This window comes from Oncorhynchus mykiss, chromosome 15, assembly GCF_013265735.2.
Source record: "Oncorhynchus mykiss isolate Arlee chromosome 15, USDA_OmykA_1.1, whole genome shotgun sequence".
In the NCBI taxonomy this organism is placed as follows: Eukaryota; Metazoa; Chordata; class Actinopteri; order Salmoniformes; family Salmonidae; genus Oncorhynchus; species Oncorhynchus mykiss.
Window position 1 is genome coordinate 5,357,061 of NC_048579.1, and position 13,641 is coordinate 5,370,701.

Consider the following 13,641-nt stretch of genomic DNA (forward strand, 5'->3'; position numbering starts at 1 on the left):
TTGCAGTTTTGCGTTACTACCATTTAGCCTTCGAAGGGTGTTTACACCCAGATAAGTAACACCTATGGGTCTGTGAAGTTCCTAACTTCCTCTACCACTTGGAAGGGAAACAACCTAAAAAGCCACATATACCTAAATGATGGGTGTGTCTATGAATTCATCAATGTATTTTAACCATTAACCAAGTACAAATGTCAAGCTTCAGAAATAGCAACGGACATCCTTTTGAAGGGAATAATGGAACCCTGGGAAGCATGCTGGGCGAAAGCAGGTGCTTCAGTCGAGTGCTGGGGATGCGTCCCAAGTAACATCCTATTCCCTATGTAGCGTGTTTCTTTTTGCCAGGGCCCATAGGGCCAAATAGGGCTCTGGTCAAAAGCAGTGTACTATATAGAAAATAGGCTGTGTTTTGGGAGGTAGACCTGGTGTGAATTAGACAACTTCCAATCAGCTGTCTGGATACTGTGGAGAGCAGTGCTGTACAGTAGCTCATCTCCATCCATCCATCCCTCCATCTCTCCATCCCTCCATCCATCCCTCCATCCATCCATCCCTCCATCTCTCCATCCATCCATCCCTCCATCCATCCCTCCATCCATTCCTCCATCCATTCATCCCTCCATCCATCCCTCCATCCATCCCTCCATCCATTCCTCCATCCATTCATCCCTCCATCCATCCCTCCATCCATCCATCCCTCCATCTCTCCATCCATCCATCCCTCCATCTCTCCATCCATCCATCCATCCATCCATCCATCCTTCCTTCCTTCCTTCCTTCCTTCCATCCTTCCATCCATCCATCCATCCATCCATCATCCATCCATCCATCCTTCCTTCCTTCCTTCCTTCCTTCCTTCCTTCCTTCCTTCCTTCCTTCCTTCCTTCCTTCCTTCCTTCCTTCCTTCCTTCCTTCCATCCTTCCTTCCTTCCTTCCTTCCATCCTTCCATCCATCTCTCTATCCATTCCTCCATCCATCCGTCCATCCATCTCTCCATCCATCTCTCCATCCACCCTCCTTACTTCCTTCCTTCCTTCCATCCGTCCATCCTTCCATCCATCCATCCTTTCCTCTCCATCCATCCATCCCTTTTTCTTTCTACTGAATTTGGCATGGCCCGTCTGACACCAGAATGGAGCATGGATCTCAGCTGTGCCTTGTAGATTATCGTTGGCCCAGCGTTGCTATTGTAATAAAAATACAATTTCAACCTAATTATGTGGGGAATTACATGATTACTCATAGACAAGCATCTGATGTACTGGGAATATTTCCTCAGAACAAGGAGGAGGATTCTGACTGTGTTGCTGTGGGGAAAAGGTTATCTCCACTTCACATGGGAGACAACGTCTTTTTTTACATTTTATAATCATTCTGATCTGAGCGGAACGGACGGGTGAAATTATGTTCAAGGTCTCGTTACCCAGAGAACTTCATAGTGTTAAGATCATCGTTAGAATCTTCTTACGATGTATCTTCAATAGTCCATGTATTTCCCAGGGCCTTCTGGCTCTTAAAAAACCTTTGCTGTGTGTCTAACAATTACAGTTGCACAATTGCAGTTGCACAATTGCAGAATTGATTCTAGATCTGTGGTTAAGGTGTAACTTCTGGTTGGACTTGAGAGTGGAGTTGAGAAACGATGGTACTGCAGATGAAAGAAAGGAAACAAGAATAGGAAGCAGCCTATTCAACTGTCTCCAAAAGGGCACTGTATCCAAAAAGGGCACCTTAATACCCATAGGGCTCTGGTCTAAAGTAGTGCACTATATAGGGAATAGGGTGCCATAGGGCTCTGGTCTAAAGTAGTGCACTATATAGGGAATAGGGTGCCATAGGGCTCTGGTCTAAAGTAGTGCACTATATAGGGAATAGGGTGCCATAGGGCTCTGGTCTAAAGTAGTGTACTATATAGGGAATAGGGTGCCATAGGGCTCTGGTCTAAAGTAGTGTACTATATAGGGAATAGGGTGCCATAGGGCTCTGGTCTAAAGTAGTGTACTATATAGGGAATAGGGTGCCATAGGGCTCTGGTCTAAAGTAGTGCACTATATAGGGAATAGGGTGCCATAGGGCTCTGGTCTAAAGTAGTGCACTATATAGGGAATAGGGTTCCATAGGGCTCTGGTCTAAAGTAGTGCACTATATAGGGAATAGGGTTCCATAGGGCTCTGGTCTAAAGTAGTGCACTACATAGGGAATAGGGTGCCATAGGGCTCTGGTCTAAAGTAGTGCACTATATAGGGAATAGGGTTCCATAGGGCTCTGGTCTAAAGTAGTGCACTACATAGGGAATAGGGTGCCATAGGGCTCTGGTCTAAAGTAGTGCACTACATATAGGGAATAGGGTGCCATAGGGCTCTGGTCTAAAGTAGTGCACTACATATAGGGAATAGGGTGCCATAGGGCTCTGGTCTAAAGTAGTGTACTATATAGGGAATAGGGTGTCATAGGGCTCTGTTCTAAAGTAGAGCACTATATAGGGAATAGGGTGCCATAGGGCTCTGGTCTAAAGTAGTGCACTACATATAGGGAATAGGGTTCCATAGGGCTCTGGTCTAAAGTAGTGCACTATATATAGGGAATAGGGTTCCATAGGGCTCTGGACTAAAGTAGTGCACTATATATAGGGAATAGGGTTCCATAGGGCTCTGGTCTAAAGTAGTGCACTACATATAGGGAATAGGGTTCCATAGGGCTCTGGTCTAAAGTAGTGCACTATATATAGGGAATAGGGTTCCATAGGGCTCTGGTCTAAAGTAGTGCACTATATATAGGGAATAGGGTTCCATAGGGTTCTGGTCTAAAGTAGTGCACTACATATAGGGAATAGGGTGCCATAGGGCTCTGGTCTAAAGTAGTGCACTATATATAGGGAATAGGGTTCCATAGGGCTCTGGTCTAAAGTAGTGCACTATATATAGGGAATAGGGTTCCATAGGGCTCTGGTCTAAAGTAGTGCACTACATATAGGGAATAGGGTGCCATAGGGCTCTGGTCTAAAGTAGTGCACGATATATAGGGAATAGGGTTCCATAGGGCTCTGGTCTAAAGTAGTGCACTATATATAGGGAATAGGGTTCCATAGGGCTCTGGTCTAAAGTAGTGCACTATATATAGGGAATAGGGTGCCATAGGGCTCTGGTCTAAAGTAGTGCACTATATATAGGGAATAGGGTTCCATAGGGCTCTGGTCTAAAGTAGTGCACTATATAGGGAATAGGGTGCCATAGGGCTCTGGTCTAAAGTAGTGCACTATATAGGGAATAGGGTGCCATAGGGCTCTGGTCTAAAGTAGTACTCTATATAGGGAATAGGGTGCCATAGGGCTCTGGTCTAAAGTAGTGTACTATATAGGGAATAGGGTGCCATAGGGCTCTGGTCTAAAGTAGTGCACTATATAGGGAATAGGGTGCCATAGGGCTCTGGTCTAAAGTAGTGCTCTATATAGGGAATAGGGTGCCATAGGGCTCTGGTCTAAAGTAGTGTACTATATAGGGAATAGGGTGCCATAGGGCTCTGGTCTAAAGTAGTGCACTACATATAGGGAATAGGGTGCCATAGGGCTCTGGTCTAAAGTAGTGTACTATATAGGGAATAGGGTGCCATAGGGCTCTGGTCTAAAGTAGTGCACTACATATAGGGAATAGGATGCCATAGGGCTCTGGTCTAAAGTAGTGCACTACATAGGGAATAGGGTGCCATAGGGCTCTGGTCTAAAGTAGTGCACTACATATAGGGAATAGGGTGCCATAGGGCTCTGGTCTAAAGTAGTGCACTACATATAGGGAATAGGGTGCCATAGGGCTCTGGTCTAAAGTAGAGCACTATATCGTGAATAGGGTGCCATAGGGCTCTGGTCTAAAGTAGAGCACTATATCGTGAATGGGGTGCCATAGGACTCTGGTCTAAAGTAGTGCACTACATAGGGTGCCATTTGGGACAAGACAATGGTGCATTGGGGAATCCCTTGATAAAGCAACATTTGGTAATTCCTAAGACACCAATACATACCTAAGACACCAATACCTAAGACACCAATACCTAAGACACCAATACCTAAAACACCAATACATACCTAAGACACCAATACCTAAGACACCAATGCGTAAGACACCAATACCTAAAACACCAATACATACCTCCGACACCAATACCTAAGACACCAATGCCTAAGACACCAATACCTAAGACACCAATACCTAAGACACCAATGCCTAAGACACCAATGCCTAAGATAGCAATTCCTAAGACACCAATTCCTAAGACACCAATTCCTAAGACACCAATTCCTAAGACACCAATACCTAAAACACCAATACATACCTAAGACACCAATTCCTAAGACACCAATTCCTAAGACACCAATGCCTAAGACACCAATACCTAAAACACCAATACATACTTAAGACACCAATGCCTAAGACACCAATACCCAAAACACCAATACATACCTAAGACACTGTCACACCCTGACCATAGTTTGCTTTGTATGTTTCTATGTTTTGGTTGGTCAGGGTGTGAGCTGAGTGGGCATTCTATGTTACATGTCTAGTTTGTCTAGTTCTATGTTTGGCCTGATATGGTTCTCAATCAGAGGCAGGTGTTAGTCATTGTCTCTGATTGGGAACCATATTTAGGTAGCCTGTTTGGTGTTGGGTTTTGCGGGTGATTGTCCTTGTTCCTGTCTCTGCGTTACTTTGCACCAGTATTAGGCTGTTTCGGTTTTCGTGTTAGGTTTATTTGTTTTTGTATTTGATCGTGTTTACTTTGTCCTATTAAACATGGATCGCAATAGCCACGCCGCATTGTGGTCTGACTCTCTTTCCCATACAGAAAACCGTGACAGAATCACCCACCACAACAGGACCAAAGCGGCGTGGTAACGGGCAACAGCAACAGCGGCGCAAAGAGGAATGGACTTGGGACGATGTGTTGGACGGCAAGGGTTGCTACACATGGGAGGAGATCCTGGCGGGAAAGGATCGCCTTCCATGGGAACAGGTGGAGGCAGCTAGGAGAGCAGAGGCAGCCGGAGAGAGGAGCCGGCGATATGAGGGAACATGGCTGGCAAGAAAGCCCGAGAGGCAGCCCCAAAAAATTATTGGGGGGGGGGGGGGGATCACAGGGAGTATGGCTATGCCAGGTAGGAGACCTGCGCAATCTTCCTGTGCCTACCGGGGGGCGAGAGAGACCGGGCAGGCACCGGTGCGGTACATTCCAGCTCCGCGTATCGGCCGGGCTAGAGTGGGCGTCGAGCCAAGTGCCATGAAGCCGGCTCTACGCATCTGGTCTCCAGTGCGTCTCCTTGGGCCGGCTTACATGGCACCAGCCTTGCGCACGGTGTCCCCGGTTCGCCTGCATAGCCCAGTGCGGGCTATTCCACCTCGCCGCACTGGCAGGGCGACCGGGACCATTCAACCGGGTAAGGTTGGGCAGGCTCGGTGCTCAAGAGCTCCAGTGCGCCTGCACGGTCCGGTCTATCCGTCACCACCTCCACACCCCAGCCCTCCGGTGGCAGCTCCCCGCACCAGGCTTCCTGTGCGTGTCCTCGGCCCAGTACCACCAGTGCCAGCACCTCGCATCAGGCCTACAGTGCGCCTCGCCTCTCCAGCGCTGTCGGAGTCTGCCCAGCGCCGCCTGAGCCACCCGTCTGCCCAGCGCCGCCAGTGCCGCCCGTCTGCCCAGCGCCGCCAGTGCCGCCCGTCTGCCCAGCGCCGCCAGTGCCGCCCGTCTGCCCAGCGCCGCCTGAGCCGCCCGTCTGCCCAGCGCCGCCTGAGCCGCCCGTCTGCCCAGCGCCGCCTGAGCCGCCCGTCTGCCCAGCGCCGCCTGAGCCGCCCGTCTGCCCAGCGCCGCCTGAGCCGCCCGTCTGCCCAGCGCCGCCAGTGCCGCCCGTCTGCCCAGCGCCGCCAGTGCCGCCAGTCAGCCAGGGGCCACCAGAGCCCCTCTGTCCCGAGCAGCCGCAGCTCTGTCCCGAGCAGCCGCCCCTCTGTCCCGAGCTGCCCCTCTGTCCCGAGCAGCTGCCCCTCTGTCCCGAGCTTCCGCCCCTCTGTCCCGAGCTTCCGCCCCTCTGTCCCGAGCTTCCGCCCCTCTGTCCCGAGCTGCCGCCCCTCTGTCCCGAGCTGCCGCCCCTCTGTCCATTGAGAAGAGTTGCCATGGTGAGGAGGCCACGGAAGCGGACAAGGTGGGGGACTAAGACTACGGTGAAGTGGGGGCCACGTCCAGCACCAGAGCCACCACCGCGGACAGATGCCCACCCAGACCCTCCCCTATAGGTTCAGGTTTTGCGGCCGGAGTCCGCACCTTGGGGGGGGGGGGGGGGGGTGGTATTGTCACACCCTGACCATAGTTTGCTTTGTATATTTCTATGTTTTGGTTGGTCAGGGTGTGAGCTGAGTGGGCATTCTATGTTACATATCTAGTTCTATGTTTGGCCTGATATGGTTCTCAATCAGAGGCAGGTGTTCGTCATTGTCTCTGATTGGGAACCATATTTAGGTAGCCTGTTTGGTGTTGGGTTTTGTGGGTGATTGTCCTTGTTCTGTCGCTGTTACTTTGCACCAGTATTAGGCTGTTTCGGTTTTCGTGTTAGGTTTATTTTTTTTGTATTTGATCGTGTTTACTTTGTCCTATTAAACATGGATCGCAATAGCCACGCCGCATTTTGGTCTGACTTTCTTTCCCATACAGAAAACCGTGACAGACACCAATGCCTAAGACACCAATACATGCCTAAGACACCAATACAGCAGCTGCATGCGTAGTTAATTAAATGTTAAATAAAAACTATGAAAAATAATGGTGCATTGGGGAATCACCTGATAAAGCACAGGGTTCCCTCCCTAACCTCTAGCCCCCTTGACACGCCCTAGTCATGCCAGTGCTCCAGATGTCATGGGAAAAGCTGACAGCTGTGGCTCGAAGCACGTGGGCCTTGTGTGAAAGGACGCTACATCTGCGGTAACTCAATCTCTCTGTGAAACGCACACAGGATTAGCCTCTTTTGATAAGGTCTTCAGACATTTCTGTTACCAAAGGGGAACAAGATGTGTGGGGGTGGGATCATGGGATGGGAGAGCTGCACACTACACCAGGGGTTCTCAGACCTCTCCTCGGGATCACCAGACATTTCACAGTGTTGTTGTAGCTCTGAAATAGCTTACCTGGTTCACCTAGCCAAGGGCTTGATACTTTATTGACGGGTTGAATCAGGTGTGCAAGCTGTGCAATAGTTCAAATACATGTGAGAGCTGGGGATCCCTGTGGAGAGGTTGGAGAATGGCTGGGGATCCCTGTGGAGAGGTTGGAGAATGGCTGGGGATCCCTGAGGAGAGGTTGGAGAATGGCTGGGGATCCCTGCGGAGAGGTTGGAGAATGGCTGGGGGTAACTGAGGAGAGGTTGGAGAATGACTGGGGGTAACTGAGGAGAGGCTGGAGAACAGCTGGGGATCCCTGAGGAGAGGTTGGAGAATGGCTGGGGATCCCTGAGGAGAGGTTGGAGAATGGCTGGGGATCCCTGAGGAGAGGTTGGAGAACAGTTGGGGATCCCTGAGGAAAGGTTGGAGAATGATTTGGGGTAACTGAGGAGAGGTTGGAGAATGACTGGGGGTAACTGAGGAGAGGTTGGAGAATGGCTGGGGATCCCTGAGGAGAGGTTGGAGAATGGCTGGGGATCCCTGAGGAGAGGTTGGCAAAAGGCTGGGGATCCCTGAGGAGAGGTTGGAGAACAGCTGGGGATCCCTGAGGAGAGGTTGGAGAATGACTGGGGGTAACTGAGGAGAGGTTGGAGAACAGCTGGGGATCCCTGAGGAAAGGGTGGAGAATGACTGGGGATCCCTGATGAGAGTTGGAGAATAGCTGGGGTTAACTGAGAAGAGGTTGGAGAATGGCTGGAGATCCCTGAGCAGAGGTTGGAGAATGGCTGGGTATCCCTGTCGAGAGGTTGGAGAATGGCTACTGTATTGTATTCTCTCCCATACCAATTTGATTGAATGTTCAGAGAGGAACTAGGATGAGGAAACTGAGGAATGTTCTGAAAGGAACTAGGATGAGGAAACTGAGGAATGTTCTGAAAGGAACTAGGATCAGGAAACTGAGGAATGCTCTGAAAGGAACTAGGATGAGGAAACTGAGGAATGCTCTGTAGAGGAACTAGGATCAGGAAACTGATGAATGTTCTGTAGAGGAACCAGGATGAGGAAACTGAAAAATGTTCTGAAAGGAACTAGAATGAGGAAACTGAGGAATGTTCTGAAAGGAACTAGGATGAGGAAACTGAGGAATGTTCTGTAGAGGAACCAGGACGAGGAAAAGTTTTTTGACAACAAGCTGGAAGTGAATGAAGTAAAATGAAGTGTTTGTTCACAGTACACTGCAATGGCTGATGTACATCAGTAATGAGTTGTGCACTATGTAGGGAATAGGGTGCCATAGGGCTCTGGTCTAAAGTAGTGCACTATGTAGGGAATAGGGTGCCATAGGGCTCTGGTCTAAAGTAGTGCACTATATACTGAATAAGGTGCCATAGGAATCTGGTCTAAAGTAGTGCACTATATAGTGAATAGGGTGCCATAGGAATCTGGTCTAAAGTAGTGCACTATATAGTGAATAGGGTGCCATAGGAATCTGGTCTAAAGTAGTGCACTGCATAGGGCATATGAAGCCATTTGTCACCCAGAATTGCCCCTGTCCCAGTAGATAAATAAACCTCGAACATTACCTTTTTATTATTATTATTATTATTATTATTATTTATTTCACCTTTATTTAACCAGGTAGGCTAGTTGAGAACATCGTTATTTAACCAGGTAGGCTAGTTGAGAACACCTTTATTTAACCAGGTAGGCCTGTTGAGAACACCTTTATTTAACCAAGTAGGCCTGTTGAGAACAAGTTCTCATTTACAACTATGACCTGGCCAAGAATAAAGCAAAGCAGTGAGACACAAACAACAACACAGAGTTACACATGGAATAAACAAAACCACAGTAGCAAAGTAATTACGTTTTAGCAAATTAACACTGGAGTGATAGATGTGAAAGTAGAAATAATGGTGTGAAAAAAGATCAAAAAAAGGTCAATAGAAACAATATGGGGATGAAGTAGGTAGTTGGGTTAGTTATCATTACACTACAGTGCAGTAGGTCACAGGGTGTCCTTAGATTGGCTGAGAAATGGACAGAAAATGTGTTTTGTTTTGGAAAAACATTTCAGAACATCTGGGAAATTCTACCATTACCCTTTTCCCAGATAATGTCCCAGTCATACATTGTTTTATAGATGCCTAATCAGTAGCAAAAGCAGTAACCAGTCATCCCCAATACCAAAGTACAGTATGCTAGAGGAGAGGTCATTGTGGTTTAGAGAGAGAGAGAGAGAGAGAGAGAGAGAGAGAGAAAGAGAGAGAGACAGAGAGAGAGAGAGAGAGAGAGAGAGACAGAGAGAGAAAGAGAGAGAGAGAAAGAGAGAGCGAGAGAGAAAGAGAGAGAGAAAGAGAGAGAGAGGGAGAGAGAGAGAGGGAGAGGGAGTGAGAGAGAGAGAGGGAGTGAGTGAGGGGGTGGGGAAATGTTCCTGAAAACACTGTCACCCTGCCAATTCCAGGACTCTTAAATTAGCAGGATGAGAGTGCTGGCAGGTTTCAGTTTTACAAGAGACACACTTCATTCTGAACTAAACTTTCGATCTACTGGCTAAGTCAGACTACATGATAACAATGGCAGCGTTCCTGAACTAGGAATGTCATTCTGACATCTGAGGATGAGATGGATCAACTGAGGACATTTTTAAATCGTTGTTTTCCTTTTACTTTGAGTGGAAGGAGCAGCCTTCACATTCCTGGAGCAGAAGAAGTGGAAACGTCTATTTCAAAGCCACCTATGGAACAGACATAGCATCAAAGTAGAGTTGTTTTAATCAGGTATATCCCACCTGTAACTCTCCGGTGACTCCTCTGTCCTGCTACAGAGGCAGAGGTGAAACAGACATAGGCAGAGGAGAAACAGACATGTCCACCGGCTCAGTAAGCGACGGAGAGGACATTGAGACGCGTCACGAACGGACTGACGCACCATTCGAAAGCTACAAAACCAAACGGAACGTTACACCGAGACGTTACACTTCCACCGAGTACTCAGACGACGCGTTCGTCGGTACTGACGGCGGTCACGAAGTCCGAACCAAGCGATCGTACAGCACCGCTGTCGGAGGAAAACAACTTTTCAAGGGGGGTCGACGAAAGGATGGACGACAGATGCAAAGGAACGTTGCAAACGCCAGAGAGAGGGCGAGGATGAGGGTGCTGAGCAAAGCCTTTTCCAGACTGAAAACCAGCCTGCCTTGGGTACCGGCCGATACCAAACTGTCCAAACTGGACACGCTGCGTCTTGCATCTAGCTATATATCACACCTCCGACAGCTACTGCAAGAGAACCACTTCGAGAGCAGCTTTGTACACCCTGTCAACCTGGTAGGAAGCCTTAAATATGAGACAATGTCTCTGTCTGTTCACAGACCTTGTCAACTTGGGTATGAAAGACACAAATGTTTATTATATATATATATTTTTTTACATTTAAACGTTGGTCATTTAGCAGACACTCTTATCCAGACCAACTCCATTCTATTGCATCTAGAAAAAATGTGCTGTGTAAAATGTGTAGAAAAATGTGCTGTGTAAAATGTGTAGGAAAATGTGCTGTGTAAAATGTGTAGGAAAATGTGCTGTGTAAAATGTGTAGGAAAATGTGCTGTGTAAAATGTGTAGAAAAAACGTGCTGTGTAAAATGTGTAGGAAAATGTGCTGTGTAAAATGTGTAGGAAAATGTGCTGTGTAAAATGTGTAGGAAAACGCAACAAAATAATTTCATCCATTGCTTTTTGCGGAAAGGGGTGGTGAGTCAGACCATTGATGAGTCTACTTTGGGACTGAATTACGTAGACTAAGATACTATAATAGCACCATGATGGTAAATCTAATAGGATTCCTATTCCTGCTGTCTATTTTGTTGTTACAATATTTACTAATATGTCCTGTCTATTTATTTAATCGATCTCTCTCTCTCTCTCTCTCCCTGTCTACAGACTTGGCCATTTGTGGTAGGAAGATCAGAGGACAACAAGGACATGTCTGCAGCCGGACTGTGTGGAGTTATTTCATAGGACAGGAGGGATCGCCCTCTCTGCTGGGACTGTCCTGTTCTACCCTGGCTGCTGGCACCCTATTCTTTACATAGTGCACTAAAGTACTGCACTATATTGGAAATAGGATGGATGCCATTTGGAACTCATTTCAAGTATTTTTTGTCCTTTGTATAAAATCTCTCTCTCTCTCTCTCTCTCTCTCTCTCTCTCTCTCTCTCTCTCTCTCTCTCTCTCTCTCTCTCTCTCTCTCTCTCTCTCTCTCGCTCTCTCTCTCTCTCTCTCTCTCTCTCTCTCTCTCTCTCTCTCTCCCCTCTCTCTCTCTCACACACACACACAGAGTATTCAATTTGAACTCTATTCCAACTTTACTTGTAATGCAGTAAGGGGAGTCTTTGGGAGCATGTTTATAATTTTTTAATAAATCTGCCGATAAGCATCTAGAATGGCCAGTTTCTTCAAAGCGATGGTGAGGGGGGACACTCTTAAGGCAAGATAACATTTCCTTAATGAGGAAGCTCTGTTAGGAGGAGAAACCAGAGGTTTTTATATGGTTGTTTGATTGTCATGTGGTGTCTTGTTCTGTTAGTGGTCAAAGCACAGTACCGTAGTGTTCTGTTATTTCAAGCCACGCTGTAAATAGCAACGTACAATAATGCATTACGCTGGATGCTGTTTTTCCATTCGTTTGGAGAACAGATAATCAGGAACAGGCCTATGTCATACAATTACAGATTGTTGATGTCCACTGCCAGACACCCAAAATACATAGCAGTATCCAATACCCCATACCCAAATACCCAATACCCCAATACCCCAATACCCCATTCCCCAATACCCCAATACCCCATACCCAAATACCCAATACCCCAATACCCCAATACCCCATTCCCCAATACCCCAATACCCATATACCCCAATATCCAATACCCCAATACCCAAATACCCAATACCCCAATACCCCAATACCCAAATACCCAATACCCCAATACCCAATACCCCAATATCCAATACCCAATACCCCAATATTCAATACCCCAATACCCAATACCCAATGCCCCAATATCCAATACCCCAATACCCCAATACCCAATACCCCAATACCCAATACCCCAATACCCCAGTACCCATATACCCCAATATCCAATACCCAATACCCCAATATACAATACCCCAATACCCAATACCCCAATATCCAATACCCCAATACCTTAATACCCAATACCCCAATATCCAATACCCCAATACCCAATACCCCAATACCCAATACCCAATACCCCAATACCCAATATCCAGTACCCCAATACCCTATACCCAATACCCCAATATCCAATACCAAATACCCAATACCCCAATACCCAATACCCAATATACCCCAATGCCCCAATATCCAATACCCCAATACCCTAATACCCAATACCTCAATACCCCAATATCCAATACCCCAATACCCAATTACCCAATACCCAATACCGCAATACCCAGTACCCCAATACCCAATACCCAATACCTAATTACCCAATACCCAATACCCCAATAACCCAATACCCCAGTACCCCAATACCCAATAACAAATATCCCATTCCCAATATTCCAATACTCAATATACAGTGTTCAATAGTGATACACATTTGCTAAATATACAGAGGGTGGGGTTGGGACTTTCCCAGTGTTAGTTTGCCCGTGTGAAAAAGTTATATTTGTTTCTCATAAAAAAAACATTTTTATATTCAGTCACAGAACATCTGTGCATTCAACCGTTCTGTAATCAATTAGATCCTCCCAAAGCCCCTTTAGAAGGGGCCCAGATTCACAAGCCGTGACAGAGGGCACTCTCTCAAAGAGTTATCCACATTGACTGTGTCCCAAATGGCACCCTATTCCCTATAGCCTATGCCGCACTTCGTTCAACCAGAGACCATACGGCTCTGATCAAAAGTAGTGCACTTTAAAGGGACAAGATTTGGAACCCAAGCTTTGTGTGATCCACATTGCGTCACAGCTATATACCCATTATGGTCGTCATGGTTATTATATCTGATAGGACCAGCTAGACTCATGAACCCATCTAGCTTCAACTGGGCCCTAGGTTTTCCTTTAATAACGTTTCAGCAAGTGTAGTCTTTAACGACGACACACTCGTACACGTGGATTTTATGTTGTGGATATGTGGTAGGAGAGTAGGGGCCTATGGGAACACACGTTATGTGATGTGAAATATATTATGAATGTATTGTAATTTAAAAATATATATCTAACTCCCTTAATTTTGCTGGACCGCCGGAAAAGTAGCTTCTACCTTGGGAGTAGCTAACGGGGATCCTTAATACAGTGCCTTGCGAAAGTATTCGGCCCCCTTGAACTTTGCGACCTTTTGCCACATTTCAGGCTTCAAACATAAAGATATAAAACTGTATTTTTTTGTGAAGAATCAACAACAAGTGGGACACAATCATGAAGTGGAACGACATTTATTGGATATTTCAAACTTTTTTAACAAATCA

At 46.8% G+C, this 13,641-nt stretch overlaps 1 protein-coding gene across 1 annotated transcript; it reads left to right on the forward strand.

The window, feature by feature from the left end:
• The first annotated feature begins 9,649 nt into the window (after positions 1-9,649).
• LOC110490818 (musculin) lies at positions 9,650-11,377 on the forward strand. The gene is made up of 2 exons (XM_021564267.2): positions 9,650-10,466; positions 11,081-11,377. The coding sequence occupies exons 1-2, from the start codon at positions 10,005-10,007 to the stop codon at positions 11,156-11,158; spliced, it is 540 nt and encodes a 179-aa protein (XP_021419942.1). The 5' UTR covers positions 9,650-10,004; the 3' UTR covers positions 11,159-11,377.
• Positions 11,378-13,641: the final 2,264 nt, after the last annotated feature.

Coding starts and splice junctions, on each gene's coding strand:
- LOC110490818 (XM_021564267.2), top strand. CDS start 10,005: ATGTCCACCGGCTCAGTAAGCGACGGAGAGGACATTGAGACGCGTCAC. Junction 10,467..11,080: donor TTGTACACCCTGTCAACCTG/GTAGGAAGCCTT, acceptor CCCTGTCTACAG/ACTTGGCCATTTGTGGTAGG.